This window comes from Desmodus rotundus, chromosome 7 (assembly GCF_022682495.2).
Source record: "Desmodus rotundus isolate HL8 chromosome 7, HLdesRot8A.1, whole genome shotgun sequence".
NCBI classification, from domain to species: domain Eukaryota; kingdom Metazoa; phylum Chordata; class Mammalia; order Chiroptera; family Phyllostomidae; genus Desmodus; species Desmodus rotundus.
The window spans coordinates 69,080,038-69,104,817 of NC_071393.1; the positions used below are offsets into that span (position 1 = coordinate 69,080,038).

The 24,780-nt window shown below is 38.7% G+C and overlaps 1 protein-coding gene across 1 annotated transcript in view; it reads right to left on the reverse strand.

Annotated features, from left to right (window-relative positions):
- AQR (aquarius intron-binding spliceosomal factor) overlaps positions 1–24,780 on the reverse strand; it is a 112,721-nt gene that overhangs the window by 74,486 nt on the left and 13,455 nt on the right. Inside the window, exons 4-9 of the mRNA XM_024567336.4 lie at positions 13,862–13,897; positions 9,235–9,355; positions 7,700–7,840; positions 5,714–5,782; positions 4,376–4,476; positions 1,931–2,007 (exon numbers count right to left, since the gene is read on the reverse strand). Coding sequence (XP_024423104.1) covers positions 1,931–2,007; positions 4,376–4,476; positions 5,714–5,782; positions 7,700–7,840; positions 9,235–9,355; positions 13,862–13,897 — 545 coding nt within the window. The remainder of the gene's footprint in view (positions 1–1,930; positions 2,008–4,375; positions 4,477–5,713; positions 5,783–7,699; positions 7,841–9,234; positions 9,356–13,861; positions 13,898–24,780) is intronic.

Sequence of the window (24,780 nt, forward strand, 5' to 3'; positions counted from 1 at the left end):
GAACAAAGTCATGGCTGGACAGAGCTGGAGCCCAGGTTTCCTGTGAGATAGACTAGGTCACACAGCTGTTGAAACTCAAGAATTTAAAGGAGCAACTTTTAAATTAAATCCGTTCAAACCAGTCCTCTGTTGTATCTTTTGTTCTTATTACTGACGAAGGAAAAAAATATTTTTGCCTAATACTTAAAATGTGAGCAAACTGTGTATTTGGTATTTTTATTTATAGGTTGAAAAGTTACTAGCAATGTATTATTTAAAGTTTGAATAAGATGGTTGGCACTCAACTTCTGTGCTCTGACGGATGAAGCTGCATGTTTTTAAATTAGGTGGCCCTACTGGGCATATTGTTTAGAGCTAAAAGCTTGTGATTCCAATTTCAGACATCAATACACCCTATCATTGGCTTCTTACCATGTATAGCTGTTTTTTCCTTCCTTCTGACAGCCACCCTGGCATCTCAGATTATCCTACACAGACTTCCTTTATAACAACTGATAAAGACATGGTGTTTTCAATGACATGTGGAATGGAACTATAATTCTTCTTATTCTTTTAAAAATCAGTTTTCTGTTTCCCAACTCAACTATATAATCCATCCATCTTTATACCCTTCCTGAACCCACAGTTTTCAACATCTTGTTTCTTCCTTTGCAGCAAGTTAATAAATTTTGTTTGAAACTCAAGATCAATCTAAAATATTTTGTTTTCTGACAACACAGAAATAACAATGCAACAGTTAGTAAATAAACTTACTGTAGGCCCTATGTTGTTGGTACTTGACTATCAAACCTTTCTAAATGACCACAGATAAACATTCTATAGCTAGAGACATCAATTTTTTATGACCTAATTATTACATATATTTGTAGTTCTAAGCACTCATTATTACTAATTGATATAAGAAAATCAAATCTAAGTCCTCTTAACTGAAAGATTTAAATATACTAATAATTAAGTGACTTAGATTGTAAACAAATGATATTTTTTCTTTATAGTGATGCTGATAGTAATATTATGCCCCTAATCAGATACAACTGATTTACAACATTAGTACTCTTCCTCACTGAATTATAGCATGATTTTCAGTTGTAAAATATTTGGAGGGTCAGCATTTATAAGTAATTCTATTGTACTTTTAGTTTAAACAAAGCTGTTAATTTTTGATGCCAACATAAAACTATGTTATATCTATGGAGCTGTTCTTAGATTACATTCCGGTTAGGGATAAAATATTATTAACCAATGACATTTCTTACATAGCATATATACACCTTTATTAAGTAAACAACATTCTATTTGCATTCACAAATGTTTATAAGAATCTTGCAAAACCAGCATAAAGTGATTGGCCCTGCTTGACCTGTAAGCATGTAACACACATATGCACCCCAATGTACAGCACACACACACATATGTGTCTGTATAGAGTGTAATCGTGATGTATTTTAAAGTGTATACTCTGCATAGTATAAACTTTTGTGGGTTTCATTAATAAAAGGGGGCCACAATGGAGGGAAATTCTTTCCATTTCGTCTTATACCTTATACCTGAAAGCAATTCTCTCCCTCTGCAGACAGAATGGGACGTCACTTGAAAACACTGTTCGGCACCATACTGTAAATGCCATGCGGGCAGGGTTTGTGGCTGTCTCGTTTACCACGCTGTCCTAGCTCCTTTGCTCAGGACCTGCGTCTTACAGGAAACTCAAAAATATTTACTAAATAAATGAACATTTTAATTATCCTGCTGATGTCTTCAATATATGTGAATTTAATATTACATGGGTAATATACTTGAAAAGGGGAGGACATACACTTTGTCATTATAATTTAAAATTATTCTAAGAGCAGTTTTTGGAGTAAAGATTAGTAAGTCCTATAGGTGCATCTCAGTAACTTCACAAATAAGCTGAGTAAAAGAAGATAGTTACCAGAAAGTGGGACTGATTTTAGCACAGAGATAAACTTCTGGATGAGTTGTGAAAGGAATCTTCTTTCTTGATAGGCTCTAAAATCAAAGATATAACATTGGCCAATTATTTTGAAAAATAATTATTTCAAAAGTGAAAAAGGTTGAACAAGCCTTTCTTACAATGTTAAAATATTCCATTTCTCTTTTCTTCTTATGTAAAATAAATAGCAGGTACAGCATGTTTCAAAAATTCTTGTGGCATACCCATTGTAAATTGCTGCCCTAAACAACTGTAACATTTAATCTAACCATTGGTGGGTTTCAATAAAAACCACAGTGTGTTTCAGGAATTCACAAGAAAGCACTGTGGCCTAAAGCAGTGGGGTCTGGAAGAGTGTTTAGAAGGTTAACCTTTGATCAAATGGAGTGGAGGGGAAAGGGCACTCAGGGAAGGAGGATTTTTAAGAAACAATGAACAGACTAGTGTAGTGATTGGGGAGAGTCACAAGAAATGGCTGGAGGTTTTCAAATGCCCCTGTAAGTTTAGAGGTTATCCTATGGGAACTAGAAAACCACTGAGAGCTTGTGAGTAGGAATATGACAAAATAAACATAGCTGATGGCTAGTTAGGCTCATTATTGTGGGAAATCTAGAAGAAACATTGAATAGGAATTTATTGTAGTGGTTTAGTCATTAGGCTGACATGTATCCAAAACCCTGGAATTTATTTATCAAATATTAGTTATTTATTCTTACACGTTTAAACTTCAGTCACCTTCAAAGTACTCTCCTTTTGATGCAATATACCCATAGAGACTTTTTTCCACTGCTCAAAACAGTTTTTGAACTCATTGATTTTGATGCCTTTTAGTGCTTCTGCTGTTTTTTGTCTCACCTTTTCCACAACTGTAAACCTTTTCTCTTTGAGGACATTTTTCATCCAGAGAAACAAACAAACAAAAAGTCGCTCAGGGCTAGATTGGGTGAATACGGAGGGTGGGGCAAAAAGGTCAGGCCATTTTTGTGCCAAAACTGCTGAACACTCAGCATGGTGTGGACAGGTGCACTAGTAAATCCCCCATCATGAAATGGGCAAACGTTTGAACGAGTCTTCAAAAAAATTTCACTGTAGTCGAACTGAGTCTCTCACAAGGCCACCAGTTGGTACACTGGTACACTGGTAGAGATGGGTTTCTAGAACACTGACTTAGTGGGGGAAGCCTGTACTACAATAGGCCCACCCTCCAGAAGACAATCCTGGTTTTTTTGGCCCCCCTACTCCCCCCATCCCATAAAAGCCTCAATTAGACAACAGCAGTGTGAATAGACAAAAAAGAAGATGAAGGACAAAAGATGAATTCAATAGGACTGGCTGACTGGATATAAACAGCTAGTCATAGAATTACTGTTCCAAGCCCAAGTGGCTGAAAGAATTTAGAGAAACTGGGCAGAAAGGTGAGTTTGGGAGGAAAAAACAATGAGTATTATTGTGTTAAGCCAAACTGAAGTTCGTGGCAATGCATCCAAACAGAAGTGTAAGAGCAAAGACTTACACAAAGACATGAAAGCATAAACGTCAGGGACACACAGATTTAAGAGATTTCTATTGAGGTAATAGAAATAGAGGGTTTTTTAAAAAAGTACTCAAGTGATGCAAAGATATCATGTAATTAGTCCAAAAGGAGTGGAAAAAAAGCAGTTAAAGGTGGGGAAAGAAAAACGATTACTGCTGGAACAGTCGTGAAGTAAGGCAAAAGCACAATTAGACCATTGAGCCTCAACAGACAGACAGAAATCTCTCCGGGGATGGAGATCCTTCCCCTGTGTCCTACTAATAGAACTCTCCTCGATGAATACTCGCTACCAGACTTTTATCCAATCAATAATAATTACTATTAAAATAACCCCAAACCCTCACCTGCTGCTTTAGTCTTTACACTTGATTTGCTTTTCTCCTTCACATGTATCACCATCTAAGATGCTATATAATCCATCTGTGGATTGCTGTCTTCCCCAACTAAAATGTAAGTTCCACAAGAGCAGGAATTCCTTTCCATTATGTGCTCTGCTATACTTCCTATACCCGCAATAGCATAAGGCAAAATAATGAACACTCAGTATTTGTTGAATGAATGAATGAATGATGGTTGAAATGTATACAAGTCAGTGTTAAGAATGAGGGAATAAGAAAAACAAAGGAAAGTTAGAGTGATAGCCTGAAGATTGTAGAGCAAATTGCGACCCGTGCATGGCAGACAGACTATGAACAACAGCAGGGAGAAGACCATGGACAGATTTATACCGGGGCCAGAGAGAAAAGAAAGAAGAAAAAAGTGGCAAACACACTTCTTAACCATCTACTTGGTTTAGCACCATGTAAAGGAAATAACAAACAAGTCAACAGCATCTCAGACCCACAACCCAGCATAATAAACTAACGGGGAACAAAGCTCTGGCAACATACTGTCCTCTTGCTTCTGGATCCATCTTTTCATCATTCTTTTTAATCAAGTTCCAGAATTTTCTTAGCTTAGGTGTCTTCTTTAATTCTAATTCCAATCGTGCCTGAAAGAATAGTAAGATATTAAATCACTAGTAACCTCACAGCTGACAAGCATGAAGATTAGATCAACTATCAGTTTCCTAATCTATGAATGCCATACAGAGCAATGGGGTAAAACCTGAAAACTAAGAAACTAGGAACTATATTTTTAAAAACTGTTCAATTCTAACACTAGTTAACAGAAGAACTAAGACAAAAGAAACTGCCTTTCTAGTCAAGATTTTTAAGCTCAAAAGTCATTTAAATTCCTTTCTTTTTTCTAAAATTAATTTCATTGTGAAAAATATGAAATTAACACTTATGAGCAAAAATGATGGAAAAAGTTTGAAAAATGAGTCTCAAACAATGGACACAAAACAGATATTATAAGTAAACAAGGTAATGTCCACATCCCCATATTCTTTCTTATGGCACTTACAGTTTTTAACTTATTAATTATTATGGGTCTGCTTTCATCCCCATCAACTGGTACCTATGAATGAGCTTGCATATCTAAGTGTCTGAAAAATCACTCACATGCAGGAAATGGAATACTGAATAAAGTATTATAATTTTAACTCTAGTCACTAAGATCTGTTAGTCTGACTTTGATACCAGTAAGTATTTCTAATAAGGATCTGATGAAAAATGAAGTCATCAATGTTAAACATGATCCACACCTTCTCCTATAGCTGATTGTATATTCCAATCCAGGAAGGTAAAAATTAAATTCTGTACTGAGTCTCATCCAAAGACATAAGAATAAACCATATTTTGCTAAATCAAGGCCCTTCTATACGAGCTAAATAGATAATACCTTATTTCACCTTACTATACTAAAATTAGGTAAAATATATAAACTTGCAAATAAGAACTTTAAAACTAAAAAACTAGCCCTGGCTAGTGTGACGCAGTGGACTGAGTGCTGGCCTGCAAACCAAAGGGTCACCAGTTTGATTCCCAGTCTAAGACACATGCCTGGGTTTCGGGCTAGGTCCCCACTAGGGGGCATGTGAGAGGCAACCACACATTGATGTTTCTCTTTCTCACTCTCTTCCCCTCTCTAAGAATAAATAAATAAAATCTTAAAAAAAGAACCCCTAAAAAACTACATCGATGATTGAATTAATGCATAGTAAATAGATAATTTCTTTTTAAGCAGGAAAGAGGATTTTTAGCTACCATTTTATATTAAAGCTACGTAGTCTAAAACCAATTACATTTATATATACAAGTAAGTTTCTGAAATTAGATACTTACAGGCTGTAAGCCCATCCACATTGGGAGGGAGATAAGCTGCTGCACTTGACTTCGTATCAAGTCTACTTCCTGTTTAAAACATGAAGAAAACAAGTATATAAACAGCACCAGTATTTTAACCTAAGTCTTTACATATGCCTTTTTAAGTCCCAGAGGAAGAGGGGTCGAGGAAGAACATGCTACCAATACTTTCAAATTAATGATATTGTAATATTAAGAAGTTCAATACTTTGTTTTAAAAGATATAATCAATCCTCATTATTTGCAAATTCTGCATTCAGGAATTCACTTCCTTGCAGAAACGTATTTGTAACTGCAAATTCAATACTCCTCACACTTTCACAGCCATTCACAGCTCACAGCAGTGAAAAATGTGAATTGCCCAACATGCACATTTTCAGCTCTGCCTTCTCGTTTCAGCTCTTCTATAAAGTGTCATAGTCTATTGCATGGATGTCAAACTCACTTTCACCAGTGGCCACATCAGCCTCACGGTTGCCTTCAAAGGGCCAAATGTGATTTTAGGACTATATAAATGTAACTACTCCTTAACAGCTCAGTGAGAGCTCAGCACCGCCGCTGGGTAGAAACAAGGTGCAGGAACAGTTAAAACAAGGTGGGGGATCGGATTTGGCCCGCAGGCCTTGTGTTTGCACCTGTGGTCTGTTTACTGCCACGTTTTCACATTTTTGTGCTTTCTGTTGGTGGCTGTTATTTAAAATGACCCTCAACCACAGGGCTGAAGCATTGTCTAGTGCGCCTGTGATGTGCCTTACCTTGAAAACGTGTTTTATCTAAGGTTTGTTCAGATATAAGTTGTAGCACCATTTGCCGTGAGTTCAACATCAATGAATCAGCAATATGTATTACAAAATGTATCTTTAAACAGAAACACACATAAAACAAGAGGATGTATTGATTGGTTGATGAAAATGTTGTAACTAGAAAGGCTTGCTTATCCTAATAATCCTGTATTTTTCCTTAGGAGCAATGGTTCAGTTTTGTCTAATTCAGTGTTCGAAGCTTTAAAGAACTACGTCAGATAAAGAGAATTGATAGTAAACCGAAAAAAAAAAAAAAGATTTCAATAAGCTAGCTTTTAAGTTCATCAAACCTAGCACCAAACTAATACAAATTAATTCTTGTTTCTGTTCAATTTTTGATAAGGAATCACATCTATCTAAATTTGTATTTGCTTTGTTTAGTTTAATCAATATTAAAGGGTAATAGTGGCATTCACTAGGGCATCATAAATCTATTTTTTCATGCGTTTACAAGATCCATGTGAGGTAGTACATGGAAACAGGTAACAGCCACTCCTCTATTGACGTTCAGTCTTCAGGGTAACACACAACCCCATGCATTCCCCTGCAGGGGCATAAGTGCACTATGAATCAGAAGCACTTTTCTTTAAATAAATGGGTACGTACCTTCAGATAACCACAGTAGGGAAGCACACATAAAATATTAATTATTGTAACTATTTAATTTTTTAGAAGATAATCTTATGAAGGATTAGAAATGTATTACATAAACCCAAGAGATTTTCAAAGATCATCCTCAAGCACCCCTGCTCAGTCAATTCAAAGCGGCTCTCCTGCCAACCTGCCCGAATGGGCATGAGGTGTGAGCGAAGGGCCATGAGACCGTTCTTGTGAGCAGCTCACAGCACAGACCTCATTACTCGGAGTTCCTATTAACTGGACTCTCTGCTGTTCTACCTTGGAGAATTTCCATTCTCATTATCATTTTTCTTAGAGTCTAACAGAAAAAAGGAGACCACACCTATTAAAGTCCATATCTATTAAAAAGCAAACAGGTCTTATAAAATTGTTTATTAAGAAGTGGCTGAAATTAGGCTCTTAGCATTATCCTCCTTCTGCACTGCTATGAATGAAGAGCTGGCTACAGAGGTGATCTCATCTACATTCCACGTACAAGAACAAGAAAACCTGAAAGCTCTCCTGAAAGATAAAGGAAGATTACCAAACTATTGAAGCAATGATCAAGAAAAAGCAGTAAGACTGTCTGTTCGTGCAGTGAGAATTCACCGTCGGTTTCAGCCAACGCTGCCTTCAAGATACACTTGAAAAAGAACGGGAAGTGGTCTGGCTTCTTCTTAAAAGTCTGAAAAGAGAAAAAATAAAAATTCATTTTGAAACGGCTTGCTCACCTCTTTTTCTCCCTTAAGCAACCACTGATAGACTTTTTAGGAATCTTAAAAAAACAAATAATCACACAAAGTTTATTTGCTTACTTATAATTAATGGTAGCAAGTCAAAAGAAGTTTCTGGACTATTGATAGTTACAGAAATCTTTGCATTCCTGTCTACTAGATAATTTCATCTGGATATCCCAAAGGCAACTTAAACCCGGTAAACAATTTCATACCCTCCAAAGTATTTCTCAATCCTCTTTTACCTATCTTGGTAAGTGGCATTATCATCTATATTCAGTTGCCCAAACCTAGAAGGTTATTAAAAATAGTACCTTTCTCTAATGCTATAGCAATTATCAAACCCAATCAACTCCACTTTCTAAATTTCTGTGTAACCTCTTCCCTTAATCTGTATTGTCACTTCTCTATCTCAAATCACCAAAGTGGTCTTTATAATATACAAATTGATCAGGCCATTCTCTGGATCAAAAGATTTTCCCTCTCCTTTCCCATGGTACAATAGTTGGAAGCAACTTCAAATTCCTAAGATCTCTCAATGAGATACAAGGCCTGTATTTTAGTTTGGGCTCTCACCTGCCATAAGATGTAGTAACTTAATGAATATTTGACAGAAGTGACCACAGTTTTATCTTAAAGAGTACCACTTTTTTACTTTAGAGACCATCCACTCAAAAGAGATGACAAATATCCCTGCCTTTTCTTCATTTAAAAAAGAATGACTGAAAGGGAAAAAACTCTTGATGAGCTGACCATTTTGTGGTGGCTAAAGGAAATCTACACTTTGAACCTCTACTGACCACACCTCCATTACACTAAGCACAAAGAGAAATGTCAGTCTATTAGAAATTTCAAAGGAGAAAAACAGATCCCAAATCAGAGACAGAGAAAACTGAAATCTCAAAATAAACATCTGTCTTGACTTTGGAAACACTATTTTATACATGTAGAACTACAAACACATATCTGCACTTCTAGGTGGGAAACAAGGCCCTGGAAAATATTAGCTCATTTGAGCACCATCTGTTTGCACCAATTAATATAAACTTCCTTCATGTGATGTGAGGGTCTATGTAATCCATGTCATTCTTTGTTTCAAGCACAAAGCTGAAAAATAACTCCACATTCATAACTTTTTAATTAATAGTAAATTAGTTTGAAGAAAGCATTGAACCCAAATGAAATCTAGTATTACTTTTCATATATCTATTCCTTATCTCAACATCTACTTTAGTATTGGGTAAAGTGCTGTTCTAAAAGCATTATTTATTATCAGTACAAAGTTCTGCTATTTTGTAATGAATGGCGTAAGTGAGCACAATATGAAGTCACTTAAATCTGTTACCTCCCATGCAGGGACATTTTCTCTGAACTTCTCATTCACCATACAACAGATTGACATCAAATAGGCCTTGCTGGACACTTCTGGAGAGTAATTCATCCAGAGGTAATTTTCAAGATACTGGCTGTGAAGAGTGAAAAGGCACAGAATATTTCATTAGTTGGTAACACTTGTAATGTTACTCACCTGAAAAGGCATAATTTCTTACAATTCTCTAAAAACATTTTGAATATCTACAATTATAATTTGAGAATCCTTCACAGATTTACATGTAATCTAGGTCACTGCTACCTACTACAAACTTATGTATAGCAAATTCAGTTTTGGAGAATGAGTCTTATATTTTAAATAGAAATACATCAAAAGTTACTGACATGTTATTATCACCATCAGAACACTAGATATTCCCTTATCTAAGGCTCTCTCTAGAGTAAAAAGTACAAATACCTAGCAAATATCAACTCTAAAACAAAATGATAAGATGGGCAGTTTCAAAGATAAATGTATTAGAAAAGTTACCACTAACTCCAATCAGAACCAAGTGACTTCCAGAAACTAAGAAAGATAACAAAGAGTCTTTGTAATCTTTAATTTATAAGGTATTCAACATAGTTCAAGATAACTGGCATTTTCCCCTCAAGATGCCAAAATTCTTATTTTAAGACCTTGGTGAAAATATTCCTTAAACAAATTACGTATTTCTAATTTACAAAACATAACTTAGTCATTTCTTATCATTCAGGAAAGCTGTAAGCATTAATTACTGTACTGGGCTGTACTGTAAAGCACTAATAAAATAAAAAGCAGGACTTTTTGTTCCTGCTTTAAATTATTCACATGCATAACATTTCAATTGCTTATACACGCATGGGCACACACACAGGGAAGTGTTTCAGATTCTGCTATGTGCTATAATTTTCCCACTACTTCTGTGCTTCAAAGGTCTGCTCACATTGGTATTTCCATGAGTCTATCTTTAGCAATCCTTCTTGCTTAATTTGTGAGAACCTAAGAAATTAGATAATACTTTACTCAAAATAATGGTCAAAAGCCTCCAAGTTACAGAGTAGCATGCTCTTCCATAAATAAAATGCATGACAATTCATTTCATTCCTTTCTTACAAGTTTAAATTCCTTTTCCTTGAATTATGTCCATTAGAAATTCTGTTAGCAACAGCCTATTAATGTTTTTTTTTAACAGCCTATTGATGTTAATGTGTCTGGAATATCTTTATTTCATGAATGTTTAGCTAGTTATAGAATTCTTTCTAGGCTGATAGTTATTGTTTTTATTATTCATCTCACTACTATCTTCTCTATTACTACAATTGAGAACTTTACATTCAATCTATTTTCCGTGTTCCACTTTGAGTAGTCTTTTTTTTTCTTCCGCAAATCTTAAGATCTTCACTCTTTCTTTGCTGCTCTGTTCAAAATCTATATTCACACATAGAAATTACATAAAAGTTCCTGAAAGGTAACAACCCAGTTTCCCAGTTATTACAAATTGTTCACTGTTGCTGGTACCTCACTCTGCTCTGTTGCTTTCTCCCTCAGTTCCTGCATTGCTCTTGGTATCTGATATCTGCCAGAACCATAGTATTAATCCCTGTTGTATATCAGCATCCTCTCAATTTATTTTTTTGCCCTTTTACTTTTTTAATTTTTAAAAAATATATTTTATTGATCATGCTGTTACAGTTATCCCATTTCCCCCCCTTCACTCCACTCCATCTTGCACACCCCCTCCCTCCCACATTCCCCCCCTTTAGTTCATGCCCATGGGTCATACATGTAAGTTCTTTGGCTTATACATTTCCTATACTATTCTTACCCTCACCTTGTCTATTTTCCACCTACCATTTATACTTATTCTCTGAACCTTCCCCCCTTCCCCCTCCCACTCCCCAGTTGATAACCCTCCATGTGATCTCCATTTCTGTGGTTCTCTTCCTGTTCTAGTTGTTTGCCTAGTTTGCTTTTGTCTTAGGTGTGGTTGTTAATAACTGTGAGTTTGCTGTCATTTTTACTGTTCATATTTTTTATCTTCTTTTTCTTAGATAAATCCTTTAACATTTCATAGAATAAGGGCTTGGTGATGATGAACTCCTTGAACTTGACCTTATCTGAGAAGCACTTTATCTGCCCTTCCATTCTAAACGAAAGCTTTGCTGGATACAGTAATCTTAGATGTAGGTCCTTGTCTTTCATGACTTGGAATACTTCTTACCAGCCCCTTCTTGCCTGTAAGGTCTCTTTTGAGAAATCAGCTGACAGACTTATGGGAACTCCTTTGTAGGTAACTGTGTCCTTTTCTCTTGCTGCTTCTAAGATTCTCTCCTTCTCTTTCATCTTGGCTAATGTAATGATGATGTGCCTTGGTGTGTTCCTCCTTGGGTCCAGCTTCTTTGGGACTCTCTGAGCTTCCTGGACTTCCCGGAAGTCTATTTTCTTTGCCAGATTGGGGAAGTTCTCTTTCATTATTTGTTCAAGTATGTTTTCAATTTTTTGCTCTTCCTCTTCTCCTTCTGGCACCCCTATAATTCGGATATTGGAATGTTTAAAGATGTCCTGTAGGTTCCTAGGCCTTTCCTCATTTATTTGAATTCTTGTTGCTTCAATCTTTTCTGGTTCGATATTTCTTTCTTCCTTCTGGTCCACACCATTGATTTGAGTTCCAGTTTCCTTCCCATCACTATCGGTTCCCTGTACATTTTCCTTTGTTTCACTTAGCATAGCCTTCAGTTTTTCATCTAATTTGTGACCAAATTCAACCAATTCTGTGAGCTTCCTGATTACCAGTGTTTTGAACTGTGCATCTAATAGGTTGGCTATCTCTTTGTTGCTTAGTTGTATTTCTTCTGGAGCTTTGATCTGTTCTTTCATTTGGGCCATTTTTTTTGTCTTGGCACGCCTGTTATGTAAAGGGGCGGAGCCTTAGTGTTCACCAGGATGGGGTAACACTAGTGGCTGCATTGTGACGCTATATGTGGTGAGGAGGTCCGAGAGGGAGCAAATGGCACTTGCTCCACTCTCTGCTGGATTTCAGTCACTCCCTCTGCTACCCACAATCAAATTGCGCCCTTCTAGTGCTGCTTCCCCGGGTGGATGGGTGTATATGGTCTAGGACCCTGTGGGTCTCTCCAACGAACTCTGCTGTGAGGCTGGCAGTTTCTCCTGCTGCTGCCTCAACCCCCACGGGTGTTTTCAATCAGTGGTTTGAGGCTTTATTTCCCCATACTGGAGCCCTGGGTTGAGTGGTCTGTCACCGGGTCCACCACCTGCTGCCTCACTGGCCAGCTGCAGCTTTACCCACCCCACTCCACAATCCGCCACCTTGCTGGGTCCGCCAGCTACTGCCTTGGGGCAAGTCCTCTCCACCTGGCTGCCTGTCTCCGCCCCTCCTACTGGCCTGGATGAATGTTTCTTCTTTATCTCCTTGGTCGTCGGACTTCCAGACATTTCGATTTTATGTCAGTTCTGGTTGTTTTTTGTTTTTAAACTGCTGTTGTCCTTCTTTTGGTTGTGCGAGGAGGCACAGTGTGTCTACCTACGCCTCCATCTTGGCTGGAAGTCAATTTTTCCTGTCTTCTTGAAAGATCGCATGATATGGTGGAAAGGGCATATTAATTAAGGGCCAGATGGGTCTGATTTCTAACCTCAGTATGCTCCGCTGTAAGATAAGGAAGATCTTACTGGTGTTACTTAGACCTTACATGAGATCAAATATTCAGTAACAACACAGTTCTTAGGATATAGTCAGCAGTCAGCTTACTAGTTAATTCACAACTATAAACTTTAATTTCTCTCTGTAAAAATGATAAGAACACCTACTTCATGCCACTGCGTGTGTGTGTGTATGGAGTAACAGTTACTAGTACAGAGGATCTGACCTCTGATGCAGACTAAACCTCAAGGTACTACAGAGAAGCAGAAAAATGAGCTTTGGCATCATACGCTGGCATCCTAGCTCTGCCCATTTCTTAACTGCACTATCTTCCACAAATTACTTAATCTCTCTGATCTCAGTTTCTTCCTTCACTAAATGGAAAGCATAACACTGACTTTGCAGGATTGCTATGAGAGCTCTATCTGTAAAATATTTAACACTGTGCCTACCTAGTAAAGACAAGTATTCAATAAACTGTAAATATTACTATCATCAGCAACAATCCTGGCTTTCACTGCCAGCCTATGGACCATACTTGGTTGAAAAATAACCTAATGATCTTCATGATCTAGAAGTTGTACCTTCTCTTTAGTCTGAAATATTTGTAAGTTGCTAGGTCAGAACAAGGCTGCCTTGATAATAACAACTTACCTAGCTTGGAAGGAAAAAGGGGCTATAGAACGCACACCAATTTACTCACACTGATCATAGAGGAACTAAGCACACACTATCTTAATTAGTGAGAAACAACTCAAAATACAAGTTATACTGACAATGGAGCATCATCTTTGAAAACAAAGGTTTCATACACATGTTCCAAAATAAGCAAATCACAAAAATATGAATCTTAAAAAATTTAGAATTTTTTTTAACCACTTACAGAAATGTACAGAAAATTTAGTTAAAAATTTTATCATGTTGTCATCTTTAACTTCATCAAAGTGAAGATCTTTAACTTACCTAAACTCCAACAGCATTATTTTTCTGATGGCAAACCTAAAAATGTAAAAATAAATAAAAGTATTTAAATAGAAAATATAAACATTTGAATTATTAATGCATATATATTTTGGAATCTTGTTTTATTAGTGACTTACATATCAGAATAACCATACTTAGGTGTGCACTGATGAAAGTTAATTTTGCTTTTATATTTCTTAATTTGCATTTTGTTTTAGAGTAGTTTATTTTTAAAAATTGCCTAAGAACAATAACAAGTAAAATTTTACCCTACTTATATAAGAAACACAATCAGCACCACAACATACTGAGATATGCTACAAAGATTCACATCCAAATAATTTTAATCAGAACACAAATGTTCACCACGGCCAGGTAGCTTAGTTGGTTAGAGCATCATCCTCCTACACCAAGGGTGCAACAAGGAGGGTTTGTTTCCTAGTCAGGACACATACAAAAATCAATCAAAGAATGCATGTGTTGTTGGAAAAACAAATAGATCTCGATTTCTCTCTCTCTCTGTCTCATCCTTCTCTAAAATAAAAAAATTAAAAAAACACAAATGTTCATTAATATTCATAATATGGTCAAACATCCAAATGTTAGCCTGTCTTAATTTCTTAAAAGTGACCAATATTCTTTAATTTAATATTCAAATAGACACATTCTGCTGAAGTCATGCCTACCTATAAGCATGAAACACATGTATATATGTCTCAAACATGGAAATCAGACTTTTCACATGCTTTGTAGTGTTACAGTAAGTCTAAAATATTACAAAATTGTGGAGGGAATTCCTGATATGTCTCTTTATTATCTTTTTTTAAATAGAAGCATTTCATTTTATATGAATAAAGCATGCGATAGTTACAGGGTATCTGCAAATGCAGGTCCAAACATCCGTTTATTTAGTTTTATTGTTTTGTATATTAGAAACAAAGTAGCCAGATCAGAACACAGGATAACAGCCTCTAGCTTAAAAAATTGAATGCTTTATGAATTTATAATGTCCTAAGAGACCACTATCTTGGCAAAATCTTATTCCACTGATTTCTAATCTCTTAAATAGTTTCGCTAAGTAATGTCACAGAATTTTGGTGAGAAAGAAATGAAGATTTTTATTGTACAAAAAAAGGCAAACAGTTAGAACACTGCCACGGTCCTGGCTCCTCCAGCCAGCCAGTCCACTGAGGGGATGCACCGCTTACATGACGCACTCCAGATCTCCAGTTGCAGGCATTTCACCTTAACTGCACGTTGGACAACAGAATTCACTCAGTGCCCAATTTGCACATAACTGTAGCCTCATATTTGCAGCCACAAATAGGGCCTCACTGATGAAAGAAAGAAAATCTTGGCTTCTGAGATGGATAGAGCCGTACACTAGTCGTAACTCAGCGTTACCATTAAACACTCAAGGACTGACTCAGTCTCCTCAGTACAAAAGAGGTAGAGTGGCCAATGACTGGAGAAGTAAAAAATCAGTCTTGACAGGTCAAGATAAAACAACAACAACAACAAAACAACAACAAATACACACACACACACACACACAGAAAAACATTCAATTTCTCTTCTAGCAATCTGGTGGTATTTACTAAATTTAGTTTTATGCTTCTGCCAATAATTTTTCTGAGACAAAGTGAAGAGTTTAACTACAGGTGTGCATATAAGATATTAAAATGGGTCTAGGACTAGAAATCATGCCAGAAGACATATAAAGATAAGAACGAGGTGAGAGATGGGAAGATGGCGGCGAGATAGGTGGGAGCGGAGTCCACTTCCCCTCAATGCCAGTGAAATACCTAGCTGATCTGAGGAGCAGAGCGAGCAGCCAACGGTATTTCAGCATATATGATGATCAGAGACCAAAGATAGAGGACACTGAAAGATCTCACGGTAAGAAGAGTGCTTAAGGATAATAAGGTCGCTGGGACCTGTGCGGGAACCAGGGCGGCTGAAGCCCCGGCCCAGGCGCAGGGTCTGCTGCAGTGTTCTTGGGAGAGAGCCAGGCTGAGCTGTGAGCAGCCAGGTGCTTGTTTGAACCAGGGGGGCTTGAATAGGAAGAATTTCTCAAAAAGAAAAAGAAAATAGAGGCACTCAGGGGCTAGTTAAAGAACTCTCCACAGCAGCCGCAGCCTCTGGCTCCCCTCCTCCCTCAGCCCCTGGACGGTGAACGCTGAAAAGCAACCCCAGTGCTCACCGGAAGCCCGATTGTGCGCACCCAGATTAGCGGACTGGGGGCCCACACCTGAAAACTCAGGTGGGTGGCGTATCGGGAGCGGAGGCTAGCTGCCCCACCCACAGGCCCAAAACAGCGCACCCGAGTCCGCAAAGCGGCCCTGCCGGCCCAGGCGACTCAGGCCCAAAGCAGCTGGATTGGCCGGTCCCACGCGACTCGGGCCCAAAGCAGCAGAACGGCTGATCAACTGCCTGACTGCCTGCGAGGGACCACACCTACAACTCCTACCTAACCCATGCACACAAAACCCTGCAGGGCCTACTTGCTCTCTAGGACTAAGGCAGAACACCCAGCAGAGGGGAGCTGCAGGGCTAGGGGAGACTGCATTCCCCGGAAAGACTCAACCCAGTAGGGGGCTGAACTACCCCAAAGCAGCACCCAGAGCCCCTAGCATCTAAGACAGCAAAGAGCAAGAAGATGGAATGTGAATTGCCCCTAATTGGTGCAACTCAAGGACAGCACAGCTGGTGAACTAAAGGCCTAGTGGGGAGCAGAAGGACCCAGAGGAACTAGACTGAAGGCTGAACAACAGCGAAGAGTGTGGCTCAGGAAGGGAGAAAAGTTAAACCAATCCTTCCAACCACCCCCTCCCGTTCCACAGACAGGAGGACCAGCAGAACTAACCTGACGGGTTTAAAGCCAGCAGAAGACTTTTTTTTTCTTTCCTTCTTTCCCCCTGAATTCCTTCTTCCTTTCTGTCCTTCTTTCTTTTTTTTATTCCTTCTTCCTCCCATCCTTTACCTTTTTTATTCCTTCTTCCTGCCTTCTTTTATTTATTCTGTTGTTTTAATTTTTGTTAAAATTCCTTCTTCTCTTGCCTCTGATCTTTCTTTATTCCCTCTCCCTTCCTTCCTTTCCTTTTCTATTCCCCTTTTCCCTCCTTCCTCCCCCCCCTTTCTCTTTTTCCCACAGGTGAGACAAGAAAACCTGGAGTGCTGAAAAGACCAGAGTTAGACCGTGTTACACCCATAAATGTCAGCTGAAGACCAGTGAGCACAGGAGATTAAGGAGACAGCACCACTGAATCCCACTGGCATTCTACCATAGAAGTTCATACCATAAACCCAGGGAGTCAGAATAGATCAATTTAAGAAGCAGAGGCTAACAAGAAAAGTCTCACAAAAAATGGGAAGACAAAGAAACAATCCCCAAATGAAAACAAAGGAGGAAGCCTCAGAAAGAATGCTAACTGAAAAAGAAGCAGGTCAACTATCAGATACTGAGTTCAAAGCAATGGTTATCAGGAAGCTCACTGAGCTCTCTGAGCTCAAAGAGAACCACCAGAAACTACAGGGAAACTACAATGAACTCACTGCAAACTACATCAACATGAAAAAGGAAATAGAAACTATCAACAAGAGCCAAGAGGAAATGAAGAATACAATTTCTGAACTGAAGAACACAGTAGAAGGAATGAAAGCAGACTTGATGAAGCAGAGGATCAGATCAGCGAGCTGGAGGACAAAGTAGAAAAAAACACCCAGAAAGATCAAGAAAAGGAAAAGAGGCTCAGAAAGAATGAAGAGGGGTTAAGGGAAATGCAGGACGACATGAAATGTAACAATATCCATATAATAGGAATACCAGAAGGAGAAGAAGAAGAGCAAGGGATAGAAAACCTGTTTGAAAAAGTAATGATGGAAAATTTCCCTAATCTGAGGAGAGAAAAAGTCACCCAAATCCAGGAAACACAGAGAGTCCCAAGCAAGAGGAACCCAAAGAGGCCTACAGCAAGACATCATAATTAAAATGGCAAAATTCCAAGACAAAGAAAGGATCTTAAAGGCAGCAAGGGAGAAACAGGAAGTAACATACAAGGGAGCCGCAATAAGGTTAGCAGCTGACTTCTCAATGGAAACACTCCAAGCCAGAAGAGAATGGCAGAAAATATTCCAAGTAATAAGAACCAGAGGCCTGCAACCAAGACTACTTTACCCAGCAAGGCTCTCAATCAAGATAGAAGGCCAAATAAAGAACTTCCCAGACAAAAGAAGTCTAAAAGAATACACTTCCACCAAACCAGCTCTGCAAGAGATGCTAAAGGGACTGCTTTAAGGAAAGGAAGGAAAAGAGAAAGAGAGAGGAACACAGGTAGGGAAAAAGGGCAATGAATAACTACCTATCGATAATAACCTTAAACGTAAATGGATTAAATGCTCCAATCAAAAGACATAGAATAGCTGAATGGATAAGAAAACAGGACCCACACATATGCTGCCTACAAGAGACACATCTCAGGACAAAAGACTTACACAGACTGAAAGTGAAGGGCTGGAAACAAATTTTCCAAGCAAATGGACAGGAAAAAAAAAGCAGGGGTAGCAATACTCATATCAGACAAAATAGACTTCCAAAGAAGGGCCATAAAGAGAGACCCAGAAGGTCACTTCATAACACTCAAAGGAAGAATCCACCAGGAAGACATAAACATTGTAAATATATATGCACCCAACAAAGGAGCACCCAAATACATAAAGAAAATCTTGGAGGACTTCAAGAAAGATATTGACAGCAACACAATTATAGTAGGGGACTTTAACACCCCACTGTCAAAAATGGACAGGTCTTCCAAACAAAATATCAACAAGGATATTGTGTCACTTAACAATACCCTAAAGGAAATGGACTTAACTGATATCTATACAGCTTTTCATCCCAAAGAAGCAAAATACACATTCATTTCAAGTGTACATGGAACTTTTTCAAAGATAGACCACATGATAGGACACAAAGCAAGCCTCAACAAATTCAAGAAAATTGAAATCATATTGAGCATTTTCTCTGACCACAAGGGACTGAAACTAGAAACCAACCCCAAAGGAAAAAACCCAAAACACTCAAAATCATGGAGACTGAAGAGCATGCTATTAAACAATGAATGGGTCAAGAACGAGATTAGGGAAGAAATCAAAAACTTTCTGGAAATAAATGAAAATGAACTCACAACAACCCAAAACCTATGGGACACAGCAAAGGCAGTCCTGAGAGGGAAGTTCATAGCAATACAGGCCTACCTTAAAAAGATAGAAACATTTCAAACAAACAACCTAACCCTACACCTACAAGAACTGGAGGAACAACAACAAAGACAGCCCAGAGCAAGCAGAAGGAAGGAAATAACCAAGATCAGAGCAGAGTTAAATGACCTAAGAGACTAAAAGCACAATTCTAAGGATCAACGAATCCAGGAGCTGGTTCTTTGAAAAGATAAACAAAATCGACAAGCCTTTAAGTAGGCTCATCAAGAAAAAAAGAGAGAGGATCCAAATAAACACAATTAGAAATGAAAGAGGAGAGATTACAACTATTACCACAGAAATACAAAGGATTGTAAGAAATTACTACAAAGAACTGTATGCCAAGAGATTTGAAAACCTAGGTGAAATGGACACATTTCTAGAAAAATATAATCTTCCAAAACTGAATGAAGAAGAAGCAGAAAGCCTGAACAGACCAGTAACAGCAGACGAAATTGAAGCAGTCATCCACAAACTCCCAACACACAAAAGCCCTGGACCAGATGGTTTCACAGGAGAATTCTACAAAGCATTTATGGAAGAGCTAACCCCTATCCTTCACAGACTATTCAAAAAAATCCAAACGGATGGAAGTCTCCCAAACTCTTTTTATGAAGCCAGCATCACCCTAATCCCAAAACCAGATAAAGACACAACGAAGAAACAAAACTTCCGGCCAATATCGCTGATGAACACAGATGCTAAAATTCTCAACAAAATATTGGCAAACCGCATCCAGCAATACATTAAAAAGATCATACACCATGACCAAGTGGGATTCATCCCAGGGATGCAAGGATGGTACAATATTCGCAAATAAATAAACATAATACATCACATCAACAACAGCAAAGACAAAAATCACATGATCATATCAATAGATGTAGAAAAAGCATTTGATAAGATACAGCACCCATTTCTGATAAAAACACTCAGCAAAGTAGGAATAAAGGGAGCATCCCTCAACATAATAAAGGCCATATATGAGAAACGTACAGCCAACATCATACTCAATGGACAAAAACTTAGAGCTTTCCCACTAAGATCAGGAACAAGAAAAGGATGTCCTCTCCCACTACTCCTATTCAACATAGTACTGGAAGTTCTAGCCACAGCAATCAGACAAGAAAAAGCAATAAAAGGCATCCAAATTGGAACGGAGGAAATGAAACTGTCACTGTTTGCAGATGACATGATAGTGTACATGGAAAATCCTATAGACTCCACCAAAAAACTACTTGACCTAATAAATGAATTAGGCAAAACAGCCCGATACAAAGTCAATATCCAAAAACCAAAGGCATTCCTGTATACCAACAATGACACATTAGGCACAAAAATCAGGAAAAAAATCCCATTTGATATAGCAACAAGAAAAATCAAGTACCTAGGAATAAACCTAACCAAGGAGGTAAAAGACCTGCACTCAGAAAACTACACAACACTGAAGGAAGAAATTAAGGAAGACACAAACAAATGGAAGCATGTACCATGCTCACGGATTGGAAGAATTAACATCATCAAAATGGCCATACTACCCACAGCAATGTATTGATTCAATGCAATCCCTATTAGAGTACCCATGAGATATTTCACAGATATAGAACAAACATTTCAGAAATTTATATGGAAACATAAACGACCCCGAATAGCTGCAGCAATTTTGAGAAAGAAGAACAAAGCAGGAGGGATCACAATACCTGATATCAAACTGTATTACAAGGCCACTGTAATCAAAACAGCCTGGTACTGGCCTAAAAACAGGCACATAGACCAATGGAACAGAACAGAGAGCCCAGAAATAAACTCAAGTCTTTACGGTCAATTAATATTTGACAAAGGAGGCAGGAGCATAAAATGGAGCAAAAACAGCCTCTTTAACAGATGATGTTGGGAGATCTGGACAGCTACGTGCAAAAAAATGAAACTCGATCACCAACCTACGCCATACACAAAAATAAACTCAAGATGGATAAAAGACTTAAATATAAGTCATGACACCATAAAAGTCCTAGAGGAAAACATTGGCAGGAAAATCTCAGACATTCCACGCAGCAACATCCTCACAGACATGTCCCCTAAAGCAGGGGACATAAAGGAAAGAATAAACAAATGGGACCTCATCAAAATAAAAAGCTTCTGCATGGCTAAAGAAAACCAAATTACATGCAACAAATTACAAAGAGAACCAACAGTATGGGAAAACATATTTGCCAATGATACCTCAGACAAGGGCCTGATCTCCAAAATATATAAAGAACTCACACGACTCCACTCCAGGAAGACAAACAACCCAATTAAAAAATGGGCAAAGGACTTGAACAGACACTTGTCCAAGGAAGACATACAGAGGGCCCAGAGACATATGAAAAGATGTTCAGCATCACTAGCCGTCAGACAGATGCAAATTAAAACCACAATGAGTTACCATCTCATACCAGTCAGAGTGGCCAACATAAACAAATCCACAAACAAATGTTGGAGAGGATGCAGAGAAAAGGGAACCCTCGTGCATTGTTGGTGGGAATTCAGACTGGTGAGGCCACTGTGGAAAACAGTATGGAATTTCCTCAGAAAACTAAAAATGGAACTTCCCTTTGACCCAGCAATTCCGCTGCTGGGATTATACCCTAAGAACCCTGAAACACCAATCCAAAAGAACCTGTGCACTCCAATGTTCATAGCAGCACAATTTACAATAGCCAAGTACTGGAAGCAACCTAAGTGCCCATCAGGAAACGAGTGGATCCAAAAACTATGGTATATTTACACAATGGAATTCTACGCAGCAGAGAGAAAGAAGGAGCTTATACCCTTTGCAACAGCATGGATGGAACTGGAGAGCATTATGATAAGTGAAACAAGCCAGGAGGTGAGGGACAAATACCATATGATCTCACCCTTAACTGGAACATAAGCAATAGAAGAAAAAAAGCAAACAAAATACAACCAGAGACATTGAGGTTGGGAACAGTCTAGCAGTTGCTAGTGGGGAGTGGGGTGGGGACAGTGGGAAGTGGGGATTGCAGGAAGTATTATAAAGGACACATGGACAAAATCGAGGGGGAGGGTGGAAGTGGGGGAGGGAGGTGGGTTCAGCTGGGGTGGGGTGGAAGGATGGGGAGAAAAGGCATACAACTGTAATTGAATAACAATAAAAAAAATGAATAAAAAAAGATAAGAACGAAAAGTTAAAAGTAACAATGAGAAATCTAAGTAATTTAAAGGATTTTGGGACCTTTTTTTTTAAGTCACCAATATTTACTAAGAGTATGCTTTATTTTTCACTCTGTGTCAAGGGTTTAACAAGAATTTCATTAAATCCTCCTAAAGTTGAGCATGGATATACAATGAATCAAGTCCATTAACTATTGTTAACTGGGTTATTAATTTTGAAGGAAATTGTGGAGGGGGGCATGCAAATGGAATTTCTGTTGCTACTGTAACTCTCCCCTGTTCCTTTCTTGGGATATGGTTGTGTGAAAACATGAGGTCTGGAGCTGTGGAAGCCCCCTTGCAACCACATGGAGAAAGCCAAAAAAGCGAAACAAAACAAAAAACAAACAACAAAACAACAACAACAAAAAACTGTTAAAAGGCTGAGCAGAACCCTGACATTACAAACTTCTGGTCTACCTATTTCCAGATTTATTGTTAAAGAGACAATTAAAAACAATTAATTGTGAGCAAAAGAAACCAGACACAAAAGATTATATCCTGTGTGATTCTATTTATTTAAAGTTCAAAAACAAGCAAAACTGCACTATACTGTTCATATTTGCATACTTAACATATTAAAATGGTAACTGGAAGGGACATGCAAGGGTCCCTTGGTGGTGGTTATTAGTTATAATAATTTAGAAAGTTATACATTGCTGTTTTGTACCCTTTTCTGTAACATTTCACAGTAAAGAGGTTTAAACATTTTGAATAAAAATAAATGTAAACACTGGCAAAAGTAAATTGTTCTATAAGTCACCCCCTTTTCAGTACAAAAACCACTTGGATGAACTCATAACAGGATTAATAATCATACCAAAGTGTGTTGGTTCAGCATCCTAAAGGGCAATGAACCCTGTCCTATTTAAGAGCAGTGCATTGAATAAGAGTCAGAGACAAGAATTTAGTACCTGGCTCTGCCTCTTACTACTAGGAAGCATCTTGGGCTAGTTACTTGACCTCTGTGGACCTCTGTTTGTTTTCTCGCTCACATCAGTAAAATGAAGATAACAGTGACCACCACAGGGCTGTGGTGAGGATAAATAAGCTACTGTGTGCAAGGTGCTCGGAACAGAATCTGGCCGATAATAAGAACTCAAGAAGTAACAATTATTTTTAATACTGAAAAATCAAAAAAATATATTACGACAAGCTTGCCAAATTTGATAATGATAAGGATGGCAAACTGAATCAGCTGTATAATATATCATATGTTAGAGGGTGCATTAGGCAATATGATATTTTAAGATCTAATTCTGAGATCCTAAAAATGATCATTTGGACCACAAGAATGTTAAGAACTGACTGATTTAATTCCCAGATGCCTCCTAGGGCATAGGGCTGATGTTCCAAAAATGAGTATTACAAGAACCTTAATTTATAATATTAAGAGTGCCTTCAGAGAGAACCAAAATGGCGGCATAGGTAGACACACTGCGCCTCCTCGCACAATCAGAACTGACAGAAAATCAAAGGGCAAGGAAGTCCGACACCAAGGAAATAAAAAATAAACATTCATCCAGACCAGTAGGAGGGGCAGAGACGGGCAGCCGGGGCGGAGAGGACTCGAGTGGCCGTGGCGGGACCGAGACTAGCGGAGTGTGGGACGAACGGGACAGGCAGTCTGACCACTAGCAGACCCTGCGGCCCCACATTCGCGCAGATAAACTGAGAGGGCCGGACTCAGAGTGGCAGAGAACGGGGCAGGCAGAGCGGCAGGTAGCAGACCCGGCATCCCCACACTCACGCACAGATAAACCGGACAAAGGGCAGGGAGCAAAGCAGACCGTGCAACCCAGGGCTCCAGCGCTGGGAAATAAAGCCTCAGACCTCTGATTGAAAACGCCCGTGGGGGTTGGGGTGGCAGCAGGAGAGACTCCCGGCCTCACAGGAGAGGTTGTTGGATAGACCCACAGGGGCCTAGAGTGTGCACAAGCCCACCCACTCGGGAACCAGCACCAGAGGGGCCCAGTTTGATTGTGGGTAGCAGAGTGAAAGATTGGAGTCCGGTGGAGAGTGGAGCGGGAGCCATTCTCCCTCTCAGCCCCTCCCCACGTACAGGGTCACAGCATAGCGACCAGTGTTACCCCGCCCCAGGAATACCTAAGGCTCCACCCCTTAAAGTAACAGACACGCCAAGAGAAAAAAATAAAAATGGCCCAAATGACAGAACACTTCAAAGCTCCAGAAAAAATACAACTAAGTGAGGAAGAGATAGCCAACCTACCAGATGCACAGTTCAAAACACTGGTTATCAAGATGCTCACAGAATTGGTTGAATCTGTTCGAAAATCAGATGAAAAAATGAAGCCTATGCTAAGAGAAACAAAGGAAAATGTACAGGGAACCAATAGTGATGTGAAGGAAACTGGGACTCAAATCAATGGTGTGGACCAGAAGGAAGAAAGAAACATCCAACCAGAAAACAATGAAGAAACAAG